Raw genomic sequence first — 22,609 nt, forward strand, 5'->3', positions numbered from 1 at the left:
ATGGCATTGAAGCTCGTCTGGAGGGTTGTTAACACAGTGTCCAAAGAAGGGCCAGAAGTATACAGAATGGTGTCGTCTGCGTAGAGGTGGATCAGACTCACCAGCAGCAAGAGCAGCATCATTGATGTATACAGAGAAGAGAATCGGCCCAAGAATTGAACCCTGTGGCATCCCCATAGAGACTGCCAGAGGCCTGAACAACAGGCCCTCAGATTTGACACACTGAACTCTGTCGGAGAAGTAGTTGGTGAACCAGGCGAGGCAATCATTTGAGAAACCAAGGCTGTTGAGTCTGCCGATGAGAATGTGGTGATTGACAGTCAATTTAACTATTTGATGACATGAACAGGTTTTGTTTGTACTTGCGCATGTGACCTGAGGCATACAATGCATCTACTGAATCTTCAAATGAAACCCTGAATGGAACCAAATGGAACAGTAATGTCATTGGATAGAAGCGGCAACAATGTAACGGGCACGTTCCTCTGGCTCAGACACTGCATGCATCAACCAATGGTCATCGATCTTCAGATTGCTCTAATATATGAACAAAACTATAAACGCAACATGCAACAATTTCAAAGATTTTACTGAGTTAAAGTTCATATGAAGAAATCAGTCAATTGAAATAAATGCATTAGGCCCTAATCGATGGATTTCACATGACTTGGAATACAGATATGCATCTGTTGGTCACAGATACCTTAACAAATATTTCTGTTCAGTAGTTAGCTAGCTGATGCGTTAAATACCTATCGATGCTTAGTAAGAGAGAGGTCAGACCGGGACTGCGCCTTTAAAATAAGCCCTTGCCTCGTCACTGTCAACGAAAACCCGGAAATCAGGCACCAAAAAAAGCAAGTTGTGTTGCGTTAACAGTGGATTCGATTACTTCAGTTGGGTGAGAAGCTACAGAAGTTACAAACCACGTTAGTTGCTGTATCTACCTATTGAAAATAAAAGCCGAAATCAGGTGTAAGACATTTGAGGACAACGGATTTTAGATAAGGAAGAGTAGCCTAACCATCGATAGATTCATGATATCGATAAATGTTCAACTCCAATGAAGCAAGCCTAAGGATGACACTATAGACTGATCGGAAAACGAGGATAGATCATAACAGGCCTCATTGAAAGATGGGTTTGGCATGTAGAAGTACATGTTACCATGAAAGAGTAGAGTATAATTTGTATAAATGCCAAGGGGGGCTTAGGGTAGCCTAGATACTATTATTTAGGAGTCGAGGTAGGGCGTTGCAAATACAAGCTATAACAATACTATTATAAGATAAATGTGCAACGTTTGGTGCAATACTGCGAAAACTTCAAAATAAGACGCTAAGCTGAATTGCGGACTCTATCTAACCACATAATAGGTGGTTTCACTGTAAGTTCAGTTCGGGGACTGACACGTAGCTTTAGATCGGGCCAACAGGGACCGAGCAGCTGCCGTGAGTTTCAGTTATAGAGATACGGGTCTTTTTCGTTCTCACCGCGTTTTAGAAAGCTTTGTTATGTCGAGAACTAGTCGACGGTACAAGCCTTTGCAGGCGAATAACGGTGCTCTCCCTGGTTGCAACTCGGTTCGGATGCCCCGTGCTCGGGTACTGGTCTTCTGTCTCTTGGGTGTGCTGACTCTTGCTATGGTGTTGGGCTTATATTTGTCCAACGAAACAAGCAGCAACCGCAACAACAGAATCCCCGTCGTAGATTTGGCAAAAGACCGGGTAAGGAACTAAACTCATTCTATTACTGTACTATTTACAGTTGCGGTAGTGATTGTTGTTCGAGTACAGTTGGCACACAGAATGGTGTCACTGAGGGCTTCAGTGATTTGAGGTTTGTTATTGTGTGTTCTATTCCATGAGTTCATCTCTTGCTCTCTCTCTCTACCACCCACCCACTCATTCCTCTGCTCCAGTTATCCCATAAGGCCAGTAAGTCTTCCCCATCCCAGGTACGACGGCTGGTGTCCCAGGTAGACGGATCACGCCTGTGGGAGACTCACCTTAGGCCCATCCTCATTGAGAGACTCCCAGGAACCCTGGGCAGCCAGGCCGTACGCCAAGTGAGTGTGTCAGGTGGACTAGGTGACAATAATAATAATGATGATGCATTTATATGGTTTCTCACAGCACTTTCATGTAGGAAAGAGTATATCATTTCTAGTTAAAGATCAAACGAAATGCCTCGAGTTCACACCCTTTTCTCATTTCTTTATATCAGCACATCTCCTCCACCTTGTCCTCTCTCTCCGCTGGCTGGACAGTAGAACTCGACTCTTTCCTGTCGCCAACGCCTCGGGGTCAGGTCACTTTCTCCAACATCGTTGCGACCCTTGACCCCGGGGCCCCTCGCAGGCTGCTGCTGACCTGCCACTATGACTCCAAGGTCCTACCCCCAGACCCCCGCGTCCCGGAGAGAGTGTTCCTGGGGGCCAGCGACTCAGCGGTGCCCTGTGCCATGATCCTGGAGCTAGCTTCTGCCTTGGATGCCCAGCTCAAAGCTCTCAATCAGCAGGTACCATGTCCATCAATTTATTTCCCGGGACTGCATTTTAGATCTATTTATCAGTTTAGTCAGTATAAGAGATTTGAGATAAACAGTCGAATGTTCAAGCAGACCTGTCCCAAGTTGGCAGCAAACAAAATGCAGGAGCACAATGTGTTATCAGACATTGTGGTCACAACCACACGTCTGATTTCCCCGCTTAGAATATATATATATATATATATATATATATATATATTACATAACATAACATGAGAACCATTCTAAGGCCAGCAGGCAGTTTACTCAGATAAACAGAATAAAATACTGCAATGGAAAGAACAGAGAACTGGTGAGGGAGACAGAGTGAGGTGAGATGCTGAGTAGTTGGGTTTCTCTCCCTACTCTCTATCCCCTCCTCTCTCTCTGCAGTGTAGAATATAAAAGTGCTGACTGTAGCCTTGCAGAGAGCAGCCCTGTTCTTAGCAGCAGACTCCATCCTCTGTTTAGCAGTGCCCCCCCCCCTCCTCCTCCTCCCCAGAGACTAACTTTGGTAGTCAGAAATACACGCAACCACACACAGCCAAACTGCGACATCACTGCAGCCTCACACAAAATAAAAAATAAACTGCAAGAGTGACGTTGTTGTTGGGAATTGAGATGTGATGAAATGACATTGCCTTGGCCTTTACTTGGCACAGTGCAGAACATTCTCACCACTGTCTCTATCTAATGCAATTAAACCCTACCTCCACCCTCTGTCTCTGTGCTGTAGGCATCTGCTGTCACCCTCCAGCTAGTGTTTTTTGATGGAGAGGAGTCGTTTGAGGAGTGGACAGCCACAGACTCTCTCTATGGATCAAGGCACCTGGCAGAGCGCATGGCACACACACCCCACCCACTAGGTTCCACACACACCAACCTGCTGCAGGCTGTGGTAAGACACCTTTGTGTGCACATTAAAATATGGCATCCACTCACTCTCACCTCCGTCCATTTTAGGATCTCTTTGTTCTACTGGACCTGCTTGGTGGTCCAGACCCTTTGATTGTAAATCACTTTGACAACACTGCCCGCTGGTTTGACCGTCTCATCGCTGCAGGTAACATACACACCCCAGGGAGGGTCAGTTCCCTTGTTGACGTTGTCTTTCTGCACCTTGTGCTTTAACTCTCCTCCATCCATCCCTCTCAGAGAAGAGGCTGCACAGGCAGGGTCTGTTGACCTCTCACCCCTCTGAGCAGACCTACTTCAGGAAGGACGTGTACCTGGGCCCTGTGCAGGACGACCACATCCCCTTCCTACATAAAGGTGGGAGGGTGTGCTCATATACAGACAAACTGACATACAGTCGTGGCCAAACGTTTTGAGAATGAAACAAGAATATTAATTTTCAAAGTCTGCTGCCTCAGTTTGTATGATGGTCAATTTGTATAGAGTGATCAGATTAATTGCAAAGTCCCTCTTTGCCATGCAAATGAACTGAAACCCCCAAAATAACATTTCCACTGCATTTCAGCCCTGCCACAAAAGGACAAGCTGACATGTCAGTGATTCTCTTAACACAGGAGAGAGTGTTGACGAGGACAAGGCTGGAGATCACTGTCATGCTGATTGAGTTCAAATAACAGACTGGAAGCTTCAAAAGGAGAGCGGTGCTTGGAATCATTGTTCCTCCTCTCAACCATAGTTACCTGCAAGGAAACACGTACCATCGTCATTGCTTTGCACAAAAAGGGCTTCACAGGCAAGGATATTGCTGCTAGTAAGATTGCACCTAAATCAACCATTTATCAGATCATCAAGAACGTCAAGAAGAGCGGTTCAATTGTTGTGAAGAAGGCTTCAGGTCGCCCAAGAAAGCCATTTTTTCTGATGGATCCCCTTTCCGATTGTTTGAGGCATCCGGAAAAAAGCTTGTCCAGAGACGACAAGGTGAGCGCTACCATCAGTCCTGTGTCATGCCAACAGTAAAGCGTCCTGAGACCATTCATGTGTGGGGGTTGCTTCTCAGCCAAGGAGGTGGGCTCACTCATAATTTTGCCTAAGAACACAGCCATGAATAAAGAATGCTACCAACACATCCTCTGAGAGCAACTTCTCCCAACCACCCAGGAACAGTTTGGTGACGAACAATGCCTTTTCCAGCGTGAATGGAGCATCTTGCCATAAGGCAAAAGTGATTACCAATTGGCTTGGGGAACAAAACATTGATATTTTGGGTCCAGAACTCCCCAGACCTTAATCCCATTGAGAACTTGTGGTCAATCCTCAAGAGGCGGGTGGACAAACAAACAACCCACAAATTCTGACAAACTCCAAGCATTGATTATGCAAGAATGGGCTGCCAACAGTCAGGATGTGGCCCAGAAGTTAATTAACAGCATGCCAGGGCGGATTGCAGAAGTCTTGGAAAAAGGGTCAACACTGCAAATATTGATTCTTTGCATCAACTTCATGTAATTGTCAATTAAAAACCTTTGACACTTATGAGATGCTTGTAATTATACTTCAGTATTCCATAGTAATATCTGACATATCTAAAGACAATGAAGCAAACTTTATGGAAATAAATGTGGCACTCAACTTTTGGCCACGACTGTACCATCACAACACTTCGTCGCCTCGGCTGATGGGATTTTGTCTTAAGAAATAATTTAAATCCTGCAATTCTTTCTTTCACACCAACTCAGGTGTTCCTGTGCTTCATGTCATTGCCACCCCCTTCCCCCCATTCTGGCACACGCTGGATGACACGGAGGAGAACATGCACCGACCCACAGTGGAAAACCTGACCAAGATTCTGGCTGTGTTCCTGGCTGAGTACCTGGGCTTTTAACCACACCTGGACCCACCATTGGACTGGTCCCATAACCCGAGAACCAACAGATTACATGGGACACCTTTTAACCACAGTGTAGGCAATACAGACAGGGGTTTGGGGCAGTTTTGCCCTGACGTTGCAAAAGACTAGGAGAGATAATGTTCCTCTGTCACTGGACAGGTTCTAACCACTGAAACCAACACTCAGACATATTGAACTGAGAGCAGAACTACCATCAAGTGACCCTGCTGGATGTAGGCAGTTTGTATCACAGAAAAACCTTGATGGTACATGTTCATGAAAAATAACTGGAAGAGGCCTTTGTGGATTTTAATATTCTCATCGCCTCTTTTTTTGTAAAGTCTTAAGGTAACGCTAACCTAATCCTTTCTTTTATGCTATATGGTCCTCTGTTGTGATTTTCCAACACTCAGTGAATATCAGACTGTAGACTTGATTTCACGCCATAAGCTCGTTGAGCTGATATTGACGGTTGTATTCACAGAGCATGGCAGTGACCGAAAAACTTGAAGAAACATAATGAATGACATTGAAATGGTTGTCCCATCACTGGATATCTTCTGTATGCATTACCTCTCCCCAAGAGGTTTCCGGCCCAGGCTTGGTTGAGCATGTCATCTGTCTCACATCTTTACCAAAGTGCCGATTTTAAAAAAAACGGCTTCAATCAGAGAAGGTGCTGGGCCAAAATAAACTGGATAAGAACACAGCTGAATCAAAAGCGTCAGTCCGAATCTAAATAGGCCAGATTGCCTCTGCGGGAGGCAGGCAGCTTGCGTGCACACACTGGATGATGTTGTTTAAGCTCAGTGAATAGGAATCATCTCGCACCCATCCCTATGGGAGAGGCTGTGTGCTTGTCCTGGCTGTACTAACATTTGGCTGTGGTTTCTCTCAGCTGCAACCTGGTTTGTGTTCAGGAAGCATGATATGGGAGCACGTTTTTTTAAACCATATTGTTTATTCCCAAATGCTTCAAGTGCTTGTCAATGATTAGGTCTGACACATTTGTGTTTTCAATTAAACTATTTAAAAAATGGTTTTGCTTTTGACTTTGATTTAACACAACCTACAGTTTTCGGTACAGTGTGTCATGAAACTACGCTACTCAAAAGATTGAATGGTCTTACATACATTTCTGGCAGGACAAGTGAATCGTGCCTATGAAGTGAGCCTACTATACATGATGGCTCAGGTAGTGAAGAGATTCAGAGTTGTCCCCCACCCATATGGCTCAGAAGTGGGGGCTGTGAGGGGTTGGGGGCAGGAGAAGAGAGGACTGGGGCTGCCTGGAGGTGAACATCCATTGTCAGAGAAGGGGTAGGCCTTTGGGTATGCTGCTCCTGGGGTTCTGTTGGAGCCAAGAGGTGGTCCACAACCTTTCTGTTCCCTAAGTGGAGACAGAGAGCACGTCAGTTCCCTGGTTGTGCCAGAAGAGGGCAGTGGTAATCCACTGCAAAGCTGTTGGCTAAATGAGAAATCATGCAGTCCTCAATAGAAATTAAAGGAGAGATGAACATTTAGAAACTCATTTAGAACTATTTCTCATGAAATGTATTAGAAGGAGAAAGTGAAGACTCACCCGGTAGTACCGTGAGCTGCACGGTCTCGTTGTCGTCTGTTCTTGAACCAGTTGCTCACCTGGGTGGCGGTGAGACCGGTGGCGGCCGCAAGCGCTCGTTTCTCACGTGGTGAAGGGTAGGGTTTACAGTAATACCACTCCCACAGCACACTCTGGGATTTCTCCTGTAAAAGAGGAACATTAACCTCGGATTTATGAAACAAGTAGGTTAATGATTTAAAGTTCATGGTAGCAGTAAGAGGCCTCTGCTCCTCATCTCCTTCCCTTCATCTGCACTGATATGAGGGACGTTACAGCCAGCATATTGCTTTGACCGGTACTGTGAAGACAGGTGTTCAGTGCATTTGAAGCAGACTGAGTGTAAACACACTTTAGGCTTAATATCCAGGTAGAAAGTCCCTTTTGTCTTGACACCACAAGGGCTAAACTCAAACACCTAATGCATTACAGACAGCTTAATTATGGACCAGGTCCCAGGGACATTTCGTTTTACAAGAACCAAAAATGCTGAGGCAGTATAATGATTAAATATAGTATTAATATCTGCTCAAACAAACCTAGCAGATTTCATTCACTGTACCTTGAAGCAGTAGCTGGTCTCCTCTCCATCCCAGATGGTTCTTGGCAGGGGAAACTTACGGCGTATGCGGTACTTCCCCACAGCCCCAAGGGGGCGCCCTCTGGCACTCGGCCTCCAGGTAGTGTGCCCTCAGCCAGAGCTGCTGCAGCAGGGGGTGGCTGCGATTGGAGAAATGGAAGCTCTCCAGGAGGGCGTAGAGGTCCGAGAAGCGCCCCAGATGGTATGCCACGGCAGCCCACGCCTTCAGGATGCTCTCCAGACCCCCGGGCAAGAGGAGGTAGAGGGGGGAAGAGTGTGGAGGAAGTCAGTCAGGCGCTCCATGAGTCCGCTCTGCAGAAGGACCTCGCACATACACTCCACCTGTTCTACCGAGAAGACCATCGCCATGGAGATGGAGCCCATGCACACCAAGAGGTCAAAAGGTTAGTTGGCTTACCTCTGTGACCTTTCACAACTCTCTCAGTGAAGGGAAATGTTTAGAGAGAGCTGCTGTTGGGTGAATAAGTCTGTGTGAACATATATATATCCTTATCCATACCCGGTCCCGCCCTGGCAATGTTGAACTCACTGGTAACCTGAGAGCATGGGGGTTACAAAAACAGTCACACACACCGGATTGTACTCAGTTGTGTACCCATTCATCCAGATAGAAAGCATGATTGTGTTGTTCAAACAAGAGTATTTAAATCTAATTTACAAACCAAATTGCAAAAGCGCTTCTAAAATGTGATTTGGTAGTGTAAGCACTCCTCAATAGTTTGATCCCTTGACCCCTACACATCTCACATGGAGATTTAAATAGAGAAGCGTTCACATTTACAAAATCCACCCAAAACAAATGTATTCTAAATGTAGTTTATTAGAATCACAATAAAACTGTATATAAAAAATAAAATAACTTTAAGTACAAAACCAACCTCAAAAGAGGACAAAAGACATTTAAAAATATCTAATAGTCCCTTTACTCGCTATTAAAAGGTACATTAAAAAAATTCATATCTTTGGATAACTTAGCTGAAGGTTGTGTGTGTGTGTGTGTAGGAGATTGTGCACAAACAGCCTTTGGAGCACCACACACTGAAAGAGAAAAAAAAAAACACTACATGTAGACAAGGGTTGGGCTCATGGAAAAAAACAAACACACACACACACACACACCTTTAGTGTCCAACTCATGCACACTATCGTATACAAAAACCGCTCCGAACCAACAAAAAAAGTCCAAACACCAATAAAAAAACAACTTGCAACATTCCTTTGGCACGTGAATGCTACAGGTATTAACATCCTATTCAGATTGTACGTGTATAATATCATTTGAGAAGTGGTGATGTCATCATTATCTACAGTAGTGGCCAAAAGTTGAGAATGACACAAATATTAATTTTCAAAGTCTGCTGACTCAGTTTGTATGATCGCAGTTTGCATATACTCCAGAATGTTATGAAGAGTGATCAGATGAATTGCAATTAATTGCAATGTCCCTATTTGCCATGCAAATTAATGGAATCCCCCCAAATAACATTTCCACTGCATTTCAGCCCTGCCACAAAAGGACCAGTTGACATCACGTCGGTGTTTCTCTCGTTAACACAGGTGTGAGTGTTGACAAGGCTGGAGATCACCCTGTCATGCTGATTGAGTTCGAATAACAGACTGCAAGCTTCAAAATGGAGGGTGGTGCTTGGAATCATTGTTCTTCGTCTGTCAATCATTATTACCTGTAAGGCAACATGTGGCGTCATCATTGCTTTGCACAAAAAGGGCTTCACAGGCAAGGATATTGCTGCCAGTAAGATTGCACCTAAATCAACCATTTATCGGATCATCAAGAACTTCAAGGAGAGCGGTTCAATTGTTGTGAAGAAGGCTTCAGGGCACCAAAGAAAGTCCAGCAAGCGCCAGGATCGTCTCCTAAAGTTAATTCGTTTGCGGGATCGGGGCACCATTACAGAGCTTGCTCAAAAATGGCAGCAGGCAGGTGTGAGTGCATTTGCACGCACAGTGAGGCGAAGACTTTGAGGATGGCCTGGTGTCAAGAAGGGCAGCAAAGAAGCCACTTCTCTCCAGGAAAAACATCAGTGACAGCCTGATATTCTGCAAAAGGTACAGGGATTGGACTGCTGAGGACTGGGGTAAAGTCATTTTTTCTGTTGAATCCCCTTTCCGATTGTTTGAGGCATCTGGAAAAAAGCTTGTCCGGAGAAGACAAGGTGAGCGCTACCACCAGTCCTGTGTCATGCCAACAGTAAAGCATCCTGAGACCATTCATGTGTGGGGTTGCTTCTCAGCCAAGGAGGTGGGCTCACTCACAATTTTGCATAAGAACACAGCCATGAATAAAGAATGGTACCAACATATCCTCAGAGAGCAACTTCTCCCAACCATCCAGGAACAGTTTGGTGACGAACAATGCCTTTTCCAGCATGATAGTTATCACTTTTGCCTTATGGCAAGGTGCTCCAAATGGCTCGGGGAACAAAACATTGATATGTTGGGTCCATGACCAGGAAACTCCCCAGACCTTAATCCCATTGAGAACTTGTGGTCAATCCTCAAGAGGCAGGTGGACAAACAAAAACCCACAAATTCTGACAAATGCCAAGCATTGATTATACAAGAATGAGCTGCCATCAGTCAGGATGTGGCCCAGAAGTTAATTGACAGCATGCCAGGGCGGATTGCAGAAGTCTTGAAAAAGAACAGTCAACTCTTTGCATCAACTGCATGTCATTGTCAATAAAAGCATTTGACACTTATGAAATGCTTGTAATTATACTTCAGTATTCCACAGTAACATCTGAAAAAATATCTAAAAAGACACTAGCAGCAAACCTGGTGAAAATTAATATTTGTGTCACTCTCTCAACTTTTGGCCACGACTGTACACATTCTGAGACTGTACAACCAGCCAGCCCCTGGGAAGGTCCATTGATGCTTTTAACTTTGTCCAATTTCCTCATGGACGGCTCGTTTTTTTCATTCAAAGCTACTACTAGAAAATGATTGATACATGCTTTAAATACACAAACAAAAACATACAGTTGGGAGTGACACTGAAGAGTAGTGTTGTTGTACCGTTGGCCAGAGAAATAATTGCCATTTGTGCTGTGGTTATGGAGAGATGGTGAGTATTTTAAAGTTTATGGAGAGAACATCTGCACCACGTCTCGCTGGATAGCATTCCATTCTAGGAGTCCTGTCGCCTGCTCTCAGGGCTTCATGACTCACTGTTGCTGATATCAGGATAGACAGAGGCTGCCTGAAACTTAACCAGCTGATTCGACCTATCCCGTCCCCTTTCAGAACAGTGAGCGCAATTAGTCAAGAACAGAGCAAAGGCAGCAGGTTTTCAGAAAATAATTTGGCCATCGCCAAAGACGTAAAACATGACAAGGACGAAAATGTGCAAAACGTACAGCGAGGAGGGAGATCTCAATGGTTATTATGTCATGGTAGGCGTTAAGTCACGCTAAACATGCAACTGCCGCGCAACAGAGTACTAGATTACGTTTCTCTGGAGTTCAAGAGGGTTAAGGGTTATCACAAAACTCACATTCAACATCAATGTGGGAAGTAGCTTGTGTCAATGGTGCTTACATTTTGTGAAGAGTAGAACACATTCTACACTTTGAAGATAAAACGCAAGAAAACTGGCCCGCCAACCTCAGCAACTGGATAATAAGGCACTTACTAGGTCTAGATCAAACCCATACAAGTAATATAAGAACACAATATTTTTTTTGTCATTCATAGACGCAATATACAATAGTGTACGATTGTGGCGCATTCAACTGGAAATATCCAACAATGTGATCAGGCGTTTTGTAGTGCACGCGCATGAGATTTCATAGTGTATAAAAAGGCTGTCTTTAATAAAAGCTTGGTCTATCCCAATTAGACTTGCTTACATACTGCTTGTAATACATGTCATATCTGTGTCACATGGTCATATCTACACGAGGAACATGCATTGATTGCATAGAGTAAAAAAAACAAAACGAACAAAGAAATCTCAGGGGACTCCCATTTCCTCCTACATACCTCAGATGCGATAGCGCTTAGCATTTATACCAAAATGTCGTTAAATGATGAGCCGGCGCCCTTGATGCGGTGACACTGCTGACCAGTTTTGACAGAGAGGGGGAACACAGTCCATCTCAATGCTAGAAGTCCGGGGTCTCTGGTGCCACTGTCAGTTCACTCTCTGTAAGCCTCCACCGATGCCAAACCGTGCAATACTCGGCAGCACTCAAAACTACACCAGCACTAGAGTGAGCAGCCATGCAGAACCACCAACTCAACAGGACTGAACGCTCGTCTGTGTCTGCATTTGACTGTGTTTAGAGACTTAAGACAGAGCCTGGCCGTGGCATACTGCTCAACCAACACCACATATAAAACCCAAGGCATTCATTCCCTTGTAGTACAAATAGTCTTGGCTGAAATGGACGTCTGTGCGCACAAAAGTAGCTGAATGTCCTTACAAATAAACTTTGTGCTCAGACTGGACACAGGAAGGGCTCTGGGCTTATGGAAGGCAGATGAGTGCTTAAATTGTGGAGACTAAGCAGTGGACAGTTGAGGGAATAGGCTAGCCTGTATGAAAGGCCATCCTCCAGGTCATTCTGCGTTGCATACAATCAGCCTATCCCATGACGGTTTATCCAAAAGATCATCGGCACAGGATTTATTTAGTCAAAGCACCTTTCTCTTATGAGTCAAAGCCTGTCCACTCTTCAATGCAAACCTAGCCAGGGGAGCACTGAGGTCAGACAAACAAACCTTCCAGATTGTTCTGTAACAGTTTGTGGTGGTGTGGGCTGGGGGACTGGATTACAGCCCCAAACCATCATCCACAGGGACTGATTGTAGCTGGGTGAGGATCTTGGGGTCTCCATCCATCTCCACTGGGTCCCCCAACGGCGACCCCCTGTCCACATCCTGTTCTGGAGAGGTGCTGCCTAGTAGCAGGGCCTCGCCTCCAGGTAGGTCCAGCAGAGGCGGGTCCTCGGGCAGATCTCCCTTCCCACGGACGTCAAACATAGTCAGGCTGGCAGAGGTGGAGAGGGGGACAGGGCTCCAGGTGGTGTGGGAGAGCTGAGTGGTGGGGGTCACTCCGCTGCACATGGGGCTGAGGGAGAGCATGCTCTCTGGGGTGAGGGCATTGGGAGGAGTGTGGGTGGCAGAGAGGTCCAGGGTGTGTGGAGAGGTGGTGGAGAGGGACTGGTTGATGGGGACACCCATCTCAGGAGTGCAGTAGAGCGGAGAGGAGTTGATGAAGCAGAGGGGGGATGTCTGGAGGGTGTTGGACGTGGGGACGGAGGTGGAGACTGGAAGGAGGGTAGGTGTAGGTTGGATGACAGGGTTGAGGGTGAGACCATGGCCTACTCCGTTGGTGTGGTGGTTAGAAGCCTCAGGGACGGGTTTCATGGGCAGGCTGCCGAACTGGATGCCAGCTGGGATAGTTAGGATCAGCTTGCCGTTCTGGTAACTCAGGATGGGGCTTCCACCATAGAGGAGATTCCCTACAGGACAGAGGAGAGGTGGAAGTGGAAGAATTAGTAGTGGGAAATATGTTAGCATTTCATCAACCAACAATGACATCGATATATTTTCCCTAAAAAGCAAATGACTCAGTAATGTCAGACACCCAGAGAAGACTGACTGCCAATAGCACAGTAGGAGGCCATTCTCTTGCTAGAACAAAAAGACACTTCTTGTTGCGTACTGACGAACTTGACGTTCTTCACGACTTGAATGTGAGACGATCAGAGCATGAACCCCCTGTAGGGAATCCAAAAAGACAACTCTGGGTCGCTTGCAGTCCAACATGGCAACCGGGCGAGTGGGTGTATGGTAAGAGAATCGGCTAATTGGGCAGATTTGTTGCCACGAAAGACCATTTCACGTGGCTGATTGGGCTGCACGACGAGTCGACAAGCCAGCGACCAGTGCACCGGTGTGTTATGGACATGCCCGTGATACCACGGTCGTGTCACCGGCGGTAGCTAACATGGCGATCTTTTTACCACTCCCATGATCTTATTTTAATTAGGATAGTAACCTACACATGGTATAACTAATATTGACAACCATCTAGATGTCACCTTGAAACATGCAAATACAGTCCAGATCAGGGGTATTCAACTCTTACCCTATGAGATCTGAAGCCTGATGGTTTTCTGTTCTACCTGATAATTAATTGCACACACCTGATGTCCCAGGTCTAAAAATCAGTCCCTGATTAGAGGGGAGCAATGAAAACATGCAGTGGAACTGGCTTTGAGGTCCAGGGACCTAGGTAATGGGGAGGGCATAGACAGCAACAACACTCAATCAAAAAAACGTCTAACCTATAGCAGAGCACTTCACACACCCACTACTTTCCTTAACACACCCACACTCCAGTCGCCATATTGGGATGCAGCTCCCACCTTCTCCGAAAAAGGAGGATCAACAGAAGACAAGGAAAGGCACCTTTTCCTGGTGACATCAATCCCACGTTAGCTTGCTAACTGAGCCAGGCAGTCACACAACACTTCATATGAAACACATTGGGTGGTAAAGTGCAGCGCAATGCACATAACACTAGCTGCTTTACCAAGCTGGCTAGCACTTTATCATGACTCTCAGTTCCATTACACAGCTGCATGGCTCTGTACAAAACCGCTATAGTAAATGTACTGTATCTTTTTAATTTGAAGGACTCTTTCTCACTGATGAAATATAAGGGTCATATATTTCAAAAAGCCATATTGCAAGCGATGATTAATGACATTTCTAAACCTTAAAACACAGTGCCCGGGATTGTAGTTCAAAGTATGCGTAGGTGAAGCAAATGGCTGACAACTAAGGAGAAGCCAGAATGCCACCTAGAGTTTGTGAACTAGCCATCTAGTAAGATGATGAATAAATCACTTCATTCACTCTCCCATACTGCCAGTGCCAGTTCCGTTGCTAGCTAACATTAGCTAAACAGTTAGGATAACCATTTGCCAGTTAGCACAACAAAGCTAGCTACTGCACTGATTGTTGGCAGCTAACAGTCAGCTACTTCATTCAAAAATAAATCCATGTTGATTTAATGACCTATAATGTTGCTAGCTACTTAAGTTATCTAGTTGTTACTAGCCAGATGGCCACATGGGCTTTCTACAAATTCTAGCTTGCTAGCAATAACATTAGCAAACCTTGATAGTTCGCTAACACTAGCTATCAAGCAAAAGCCAAACTAAGCTTAAAGCTACTGCCACCTTGTGGCCTGGAGTATTTTAACGATCTGATCAGCGGTTGATCGGTATGATGTGAACAACAAAAGGTTGAATGCCGACAGTACCAATCGGCAGTCAGTCTTCTCCGTGTGTCCAAGTCTTAAGTTACCTGGCGAGGCGGAGGGGAGCTGAATGACCCCAGAGTTGAGGAGCTGGACACCAGGAGCCATGCTGGTCGGGGGGCCTACAGTCTGGAGGGGTCCCAGCTGGTTTATCCTGAAGGGCCCCTGAGTCATCCCACCTCCAGGGGCCGAGGTTAGGATCTGGAAGGCTCCACCAGATCCAGATAGAGAAGGGGTGGACGGGCCCACCTGAGGGAAGGAGAGTTGTCCCGTGGAGGAGACGGGCACCAGCTGGGGCAGGGAGAGGGGAACCAACTGGCCTGGGATTGTCTCTTTGGACTGAGAGATGATCTGGTGATGGCCTAGTGGGGACTGGATCTGGGTCAGAGTGGGGATGGTAGCTGAGGTCTGTTCACCCAGCTGGAGTGTGAGTCCCTGGGGGAGCTGTCCGTTGGGGAGCTGGGAAAGGGAGAGGATGGTGGTTCCCTCTCCCAACGTAGAGGAACTAGTATGATGCTGGGGGAGGGGTTGGGCGAGGCGGGGGGCGATGTTCAGAGTCTGGTGGGCCTGGAACTGGGAGAGGGTGCCCTGGGGGAGAGAGGAGGTGAGGGGGGACACAGGGATTAACTGGGGACACTGGGACACCTGGCCTCCAGGTGTGTGTTGGACCAGTTGGGATACGGGGACACCCTGGATGGAGGGCACCACCTGAGGCAGGGAGAATACCTGTGGGGTGGAGTAGCTGTAGGAGGACACCACCTGGCAGATGGAGCTGGAGGGGGTGAGCTGAGAACCAGCCGTGGCAAACACCACATACTCCCCCTGCTGGCTGGGGAGGCCCACTACAGGGCTGGAGATGACCACGCCCGGAGAGGACATAGAGACCGGAAGGGTGAGGGTGTCGGAGAGGCAGCCATTTTGAGTCAGAACCAGGGAGGAAAGGGAGGTGGGGGAGAATGTTGAGGGGGAAGACAAGGAGGAAGGAGAGACTGTCTGGATGTCCTCGGCTTTGAGAACCATCCCCTCTGGGACATTGATGAAGTCCAGGGTGGGGATGGTTGAAGGGTTCGTCAGGCTTACATTGTCCGTCTTAAGATCCTCTGTCAGAGGGAGGGAGATGGCAGAGCTGGGCTGGGCCTCCATGGCCATAACCCCCTGGCCCTCAAGACCCATATCCTCACTGCTCTTGGATATGACCTGCGCTCCATTGAAGAGCAGAGGTGAGTTAGCCGATATGGGGCTGAGGGTAACCGTGTGACCATCGCTCAGGGTCAGCCCGTTGATGATGACGCCACCCCCTGCCCCGGAGATCAGGGAGCCCCCGTTGATGAGTAAGGGGTGGGAGGCGGTGAGGAACCCACCTGCCCCGTTGAGGAAGAGCTGGCCTCCAGTGCTGCAGGGGGTGCCAGAGAGGGAGATGGAGGCTGTGGAGCCCACAATGTCCTCTGGTTTGTCTGAGATGTCATCACCCTCATCGTCTGTGCTGTGGTTACCATCGGACTCACTGAGAAAACACGGGGGAAGAGCAGAGGAGAAAGATAGGGAGGGTGAGTGAGACAATGAACAGAGACAGCATATGGAAAAAGGGGGAGTAGGCAAGGATTGCATGATAGATGGAATGGAAAAAGAGGAGAAATGGATTTGAATGTTACAACACACAACATATGGTAGGTCAATAACAGTCTGTGAATCTCCTTTGATCCTATGGTTTACACAGTGTGTGATGTGTATGTCCTCAACTATCCTGGTGCACTAAAGCAGTATGGTTAACACAGTCCCCCAGCCGCCCACTGCCCATAGAGAAGATAAAGACAGGACTGCATGGGGGATGATCGGCATTCTTTTTTTATCTCTCCACACACACACCTTCCTCTCTACACATGGGAATAAAGTACATCAACAACTGACACATTGAAAACCCAATTTCCTGTGTAGCTGTGTTGCATTTAAGCTGCCAACTTCCCTGGCCAAAGCGAGCCTGTAGTCCTGCAGTAAAATAAAACGTTTTTGGGGTTTAAAATGTGCACAGGAGAGCTGAAGACATTTTAAAGGTTTTAGATATATTTCCTCCTTTTGTTTCCCAGCATCAACACCATTTCCTCTATGTTCGCTCCCGCTCCCCCAGCGGTGCAGAGCATCGGCAGCGCGCCGAGGTCCGTCGGGAGACTTTGCGGTGCAGGATTTCAGGAAACTTGAGCCACAATGGGCGCCCGGATCTCACATTTCACAACAAAGCAACATGCTCTTGCTCCCAATCGTGCTCTCTAAGACATGTGTGGCGTTATCACTGTCAAAGAGTTCATGCGCAGATTGATGGAGTTACTGCAGGGATTGATGGAATTTGATTTAAATATGCTGAACATGAACCGTAGTTGAGATTAACCGCACAGTCGAGCCCATTATTTAGAAAAGTCTGCATTACATAGAACATGTTTGGAACACTAAAATAATATTGCCGCTAACAGATCCATTTAGGTAAGAATTGGTTACCACGTTAGGCTACTTTCTAGCGCTCACTCCTACTCATATGAGCAGGAGAATCTCGGTGAACATTAATTTGACTCAAATAAACAAATTAAATATTTGGACAGCGTGTGTGTGTGCGGTGTACAGCAGTATAGTCTATATTAACTCCCATAGTTTGCCTGCCTCTAACAATAAACAACTATGCAAATGACACTACATAAACGTTTTATTTTATTTTAAGAGGAACCATTTTGACATTGATATTTGACATGCAATCGTGTATGAAACGTTGTTTCAAATAAAGGTTTTCACGGGGTACGTGGTTACAAGATGTATAAAATGAATGCATAGCCTACCTTTTGCTGTTGGTACCGGACGGGGTTCGGTCTCTCTGCCGTCGGTTCTTGAACCAATTGCTAACTTGCGTGAGGGAGAGTCCAGTCACTTTGGCCAAGTTTTTCTTCTCGTCTGGAGTGGGGTACCTGTTGCCTTTGTAACACTCTTTCAGTGCATTGCGAGACTTCTCTTTGAAACAATACACAGTCTCCTCTCCATCCCAGATTGTTTTCGGCAGGGGAAACTTCTTCCGAAGCCGATACTTGTCCACGGCGCCCAGGCTACGACCTCGGGACCTCTCCGCCTCCTTGTAGCGCGCCTGCAAGTAGAGGTCCTGCAGGAACCCATGGTTGCTGGGGTGGAAGTCGTGGCTTTCCAATATTGCGTACAGCTCCTTGAATTCTTCCCGGTGGAAAGCGACCAGTGCCTGGGCCTTGAGCAGCGTCTCGTTGCCACGTAGCAGCTCAGCCGAAGGAGGGATGGTTGATAGGAATCTCCACAGGCGATCCACATTGCCCGCCTGTAGAAGGGCTTCGCACAGACATGCTACTTGATCTGTCGAAAAGCTGAGCGCCGAGTTCTGGAAAGTTTTGAGCAATTGTTCTGAAACTTCATCCGGATCCGTCTCCTCTTTTACCAGAGCGGCCTCTTGGGTAGACTCCTCCGTGCTATTCTCGGATTGTTCTGCAGACTCCAAAGACAAGGAAGCCATTTTTAGTTTGAACTTTTTTCTTTTAGTTCCTCCTCCCTCCCCTGCACGCTCTCTCTCTCTCTTCTATTCTCCGTGGACGAGTGTCTGCCACAGCTACACGCGTCACACACGCCCCTAACCTCGTCAATCTCCCATTCGAAGATGTATTATAGCACTGCCTGTTCAATACCTTTTTATTAGGCTACTGGTAGATAAATGTTATTGCTTAATTCAAGATTGAACATCCACATTATTTTGTTGACAATCTGATGTTGTTATCAGATTGTATTAAATAGGCCTACAGCCTTCTTTTTTTTCTTCAGCAAACACTTTTCAGCCTGTCTACTGAGGATCAGGATTTGCTAGGGCCAGGCGATGTGGTGGGTAAGTATTCCAGATGAGCTAAATGCTGATTGGCTGACAGCTGTGGTATATTTAAGCAAATAGGCAAGAGGGGGTGTGGTATATGGGAAATATACCACTGCTCAGGGCTGTGTCCAGGCAAGACTTATTGCTTCACATCTACAGTGCATTCGGAAAGTATTCAGACCCCTCCACTTTTTCCACATTTTGTTACGTTACAGCCTTATTCTAAAAGGTAAATATTTTTTGCCCTCATCAATCTACACACAATACTCCATAATGACAAAATGAAAAAGTGTTTTTTGAAATGTTAGCAATGTGTATATAAAAAAAAACAGAAATAGCTTATTTACATAAGATTTCAGACCCTTTGCTATGAGACTCGAAATTGAGCTCAGGTGCAGTGGCTACCCATCATTCAGGGCAGGTGGGGCTCTGTTTTTACCACACAAAAAAAAATAATCTAAATGAAATAATTTCTTGTAAAAAAAAAAAAAATTGAGGTTGCCTGTTTGCATGTTATTTTGGCATTAATACGTGTCACATATCAGTTTGCAAACAATGTAATGAAAAATATATACAGTTGAAGTCAGAAGTTTACATACACTTATGTTGGAGTTGTTAAGACTCGTTTTTCAACCACTCCACAAATTTCTTGTTAACAAACTATAGTTTTGGCAAGTCAGTTAGGACATCTACTTGTGCATGACATGAGTAATTCTTCCAACATTTGTTAATAGACAGATTATTTCACTTATAATTTACCATATCACAATTCCAGTGGGTCAGAAGTTTACATACACTAAGTTGACTGTGCCGATTAACAGCTTGGAAAATTCCAGAAAATGATGTCATGGCTTTAGAAGCTTCTGATAGGCTAATTGACATCATCCGAGTCAATTGGAGGTGTACCTGTGGCTGTATTTCAAGGCCTACCTTCAAACTCAGTGCATCTTTGCTTGACATCATGGGAAAATCAAAATAAATCAGCCAAGACCTCAGAAAAAAATTGTAGACCTCCACAAGTCTGGTTCATCCTTGGGAGCAATTTCCAAATGCCTGAAGGTACCATGTTGATCTGTACAAACAATAGTACGCAAGTATAAACACCATGGGACCACTCAGCCGTCATACCGCTCAGGAAGGAGGCTCCTAGAGATTAACATACTTTGGTGTGGAAAGTGCAAATCATTCCCAGAACAACAGCAAAGGACCCTGTGAAGATGCTGGAGGAAACTGGTACATTTGTGGGCAGAACTGAAAAAGCATGTGCGAGCAAGGAGGCCTACAAACCTGACTCAGTTACACCAGCTCTGTCAGGGGGGAATGGACCATAATTCACCCAACTTATTTTGGGAAGCTTGTGGAAGTCTACCCACAACATTTGACCCAAGTTAAACAATTTAAAGGCAATGCTACGAAATACTAATTGAGTGTATGTAAACTTCTGACCCACTGGGAATGCGATGAAAGAAATAAAAGCTGGAAAAAAAACAGTCTCTACTATTATTCTGACATTTCACATTCTTAAAATAAAGTGGTGATCCTAACTGACCTAAGACAGGGAATTTTTACTCTGATTAAATTGTGAAAAACTGAGTTTAAATGTATTTGGCTAAGGTGTATGTAAACTTCTGACTTCAACTGTATATAATTTATTTAATAAAGCCTCCATACAAACATGCTTTCTTGAGTAGGGCAGCTCCAAAATCCAGGGTCTATTTTCACCTCTGAATCTCACCTACTGTTCTGACTTGGTGGTGCACATCCAGACTATAACCTGTTTTAGAGAAATGTAATCATAGAATATTGTAAAAGCTTTCGTTGTCTGCTTATATGCCCCATTTTTATATCCTACGTTTCTGACTTGGTATACAGGGAGAACATTGTAAGAACAGACCATGTTCTGTCTCTGTACATTTCAAAAGTGGTGAACAAATAAGTATATTGACTACATCCGTCCTAGCTTGCTCATTAATGTCTTAATCGAAATTACGGATTGCCTCTTATCTGCTTGTCGTCCCCTTATGCCATAGTTTGTACATCTCAATTGTCAGTAGAAACCACATTTGTTTAAGCAAGTCAGTCATATCAGTTTTTTAAAGGCAGTAAATGAGGCTAAATTAACTGTTTCGCTGCCAGACAAGGCTTCGCTGATTCCCAGATGTAGCAGTGGCAAGGTGTAGAGACTGCTGTTAGGACTCTGCTGTGTTGGGACAGCTTTATGTAGGCAGCCAAGACAACGCAGGAGTGGAGTCTCTGAATGTCCTTGAGTGGCCCAGCCAGAGCCCGGACTTGAACCCGATCGAACATCTCTGGAGAGACCTGAAGATAGCTGTGCAGCGACGCTCCCCATCCAACCTGACAGAGCTTGAGAGGATCTGCAGAGAAGGATGGCAGAAACCCCCCAAATACAGGTGTGCCAAGCTTGCAGTGTCATACCCAAGGAGACTCGCTGCCAAAGGTGCTTCAAGAAGGTACTGAATAAAGGGTCTGAATACTTATATAAATGTGACATTTCAGAATTGTATTTTTGCTTTGTCATTATGGGGTATTGTGTGCAGTAAACAAAACAATTTCATCAATTTTAGAATAAGGCTATAACGTACCAAAATGTGGAAAAAAGTGAACGAGTCTGAATACTTTCCAAATGCACTGTAGATGCGTCCATTTGTTTACTGATCTCAAAGTCTGTTGATTTCACATGAACAGTTGATTGAGCAGGATCAGCTCTTGCCATCTGTAAGATAGTTCTACTGGTGAACTCGGCCCTGCACCGCCTCTGTTTGTGTTCTGTTTGTTCTTTCCTTGCTGTGTGTTTAGACTTTGGGTGGTTGATAGTTGTCTCTCCAGTTCCTCAGCGGGCATCTGAATGGGCACCTGGTGTTGTTTCTTTATGCAAATACTCTCAGTGCAACACACACACATACACACCATGATGTGAATGTTTTAGAGTTAAAATATGCAGAATTGTTATGTTCATTGAAAAGTGCCCATCATTCTGACAGTGGGGTTGGCACAAGAGCTAGTTTGTCTAAATAGAAGAATGTCAGACAATGTGTGCATTTGTGACTTTTACGAGTTCCCCGGAGAATGAAGAATGTGACCAGGTGAGAGAGATGGTATGTGTGTGAGAGAGAGAGAGAGAGAGAGAGAGAGAGAGAGAGAGAGAGAGAGCTGTGACCTACTGTGAAAAGCAGCACGTACACCTGGATGTGCAGACAGACAGAGTGTAATGAGGCAAGGCCAAACACCCCATCTCAGCTTGAAACAGGAATGTAAACTTTTCATCTGGGGGTGGGGGTGGTGGGGAAGCTGTCTGTCTTCTGGCTGCACCCCATACTCCTTTTTGTGATCTTTTCTTTTCTTCTCTCAGTCCTAAATTCTAATTTGATGCACAGATGTTATTTTATGTTCCTGTCTGATCCATTTATTTCCCATTCATAAATCAATGAGTAGATATTGGAGTAGACAACCATTATATGTCAAAGGCAAGGCCTGGTAATAACTTTTCAAAGGTAACCATGTGTCTCTTTCTCCCTGTGATTAATATGTCACAGAGCAGTGAGCACCTTAGCACGGAAGGACAATTTTATCTTATTCCACACTTGACAAAATGAAAATAAATGTGTTTTTTAAAATTAAATCAACAGAGACTAACTTTAAAATCATTCAATGCTCTAATAAAAAATGCTCTTATCACAATTGAACATTGTTTGTAACGATGTATATAGCTAACGTTGCATGACTTTGTTACAAAAGTAACAATATGGGCTTTATACCATGGTTTATGGCGCGACTACGTGGATACAGTTGGTACTTCCATAATTTGGGTGTGGCACTTTCACCAAAACCCAGCTTTAATTCCAACATTGATGATTGGTTCTAATCATGAAAGTCCCCCTCCGTCAACATCATTG

At 45.4% G+C, this 22,609-nt stretch overlaps 2 protein-coding genes and 1 pseudogene across 5 annotated transcripts; 1 reads left to right on the top strand and 2 right to left on the bottom strand.

Moving 5' to 3' along the window:
• The first annotated feature begins 816 nt into the window (after window positions 1-816).
• qpctla (glutaminyl-peptide cyclotransferase-like a) lies at window positions 817-6,374 on the top strand. Of its 4 annotated transcripts, none has more exons than XM_064984265.1 (7): window positions 817-1,727; window positions 1,958-2,068; window positions 2,227-2,520; window positions 3,266-3,427; window positions 3,493-3,592; window positions 3,685-3,801; window positions 5,184-6,374. In XM_064984265.1, the coding sequence occupies exons 1-7, from the start codon at window positions 1,515-1,517 to the stop codon at window positions 5,327-5,329; spliced, it is 1,143 nt and encodes a 380-aa protein (XP_064840337.1). In that variant the 5' UTR covers window positions 817-1,514; the 3' UTR covers window positions 5,330-6,374. The 4 variants fall into 4 exon arrangements, with proteins under 4 accessions (XP_064840337.1, XP_064840338.1, XP_064840339.1 ...); XM_064984266.1 differs by having other exon boundaries at window positions 1,922-2,068; window positions 4,059-5,324; XM_064984267.1 differs by lacking the exon at window positions 5,184-6,374 and adding an exon at window positions 4,010-4,131 and having other exon boundaries at window positions 1,922-2,068.
• Window positions 6,366-7,958, bottom strand: LOC135552565 (homeobox protein six1a-like; annotated as a pseudogene).
• Window positions 7,959-8,338: 380 nt separating this feature from the next.
• LOC135552563 (homeobox protein SIX5-like) lies at window positions 8,339-18,433 on the bottom strand. Its single transcript, XM_064984263.1, has 3 exons — window positions 17,656-18,433; window positions 14,881-16,337; window positions 8,339-13,025 (listed from the first exon to the last, which is right to left on the bottom strand). Exons 1-3 carry the CDS (start codon window positions 18,345-18,347, stop codon window positions 12,334-12,336), a joined length of 2,841 nt encoding a protein of 946 aa, XP_064840335.1. The 5' UTR covers window positions 18,348-18,433; the 3' UTR covers window positions 8,339-12,333.
• Window positions 18,434-22,609: the final 4,176 nt, after the last annotated feature.

Source organism: Oncorhynchus masou, chromosome 13, assembly GCF_036934945.1.
Source record: "Oncorhynchus masou masou isolate Uvic2021 chromosome 13, UVic_Omas_1.1, whole genome shotgun sequence".
Taxonomy (NCBI): domain Eukaryota; kingdom Metazoa; phylum Chordata; class Actinopteri; order Salmoniformes; family Salmonidae; genus Oncorhynchus; species Oncorhynchus masou.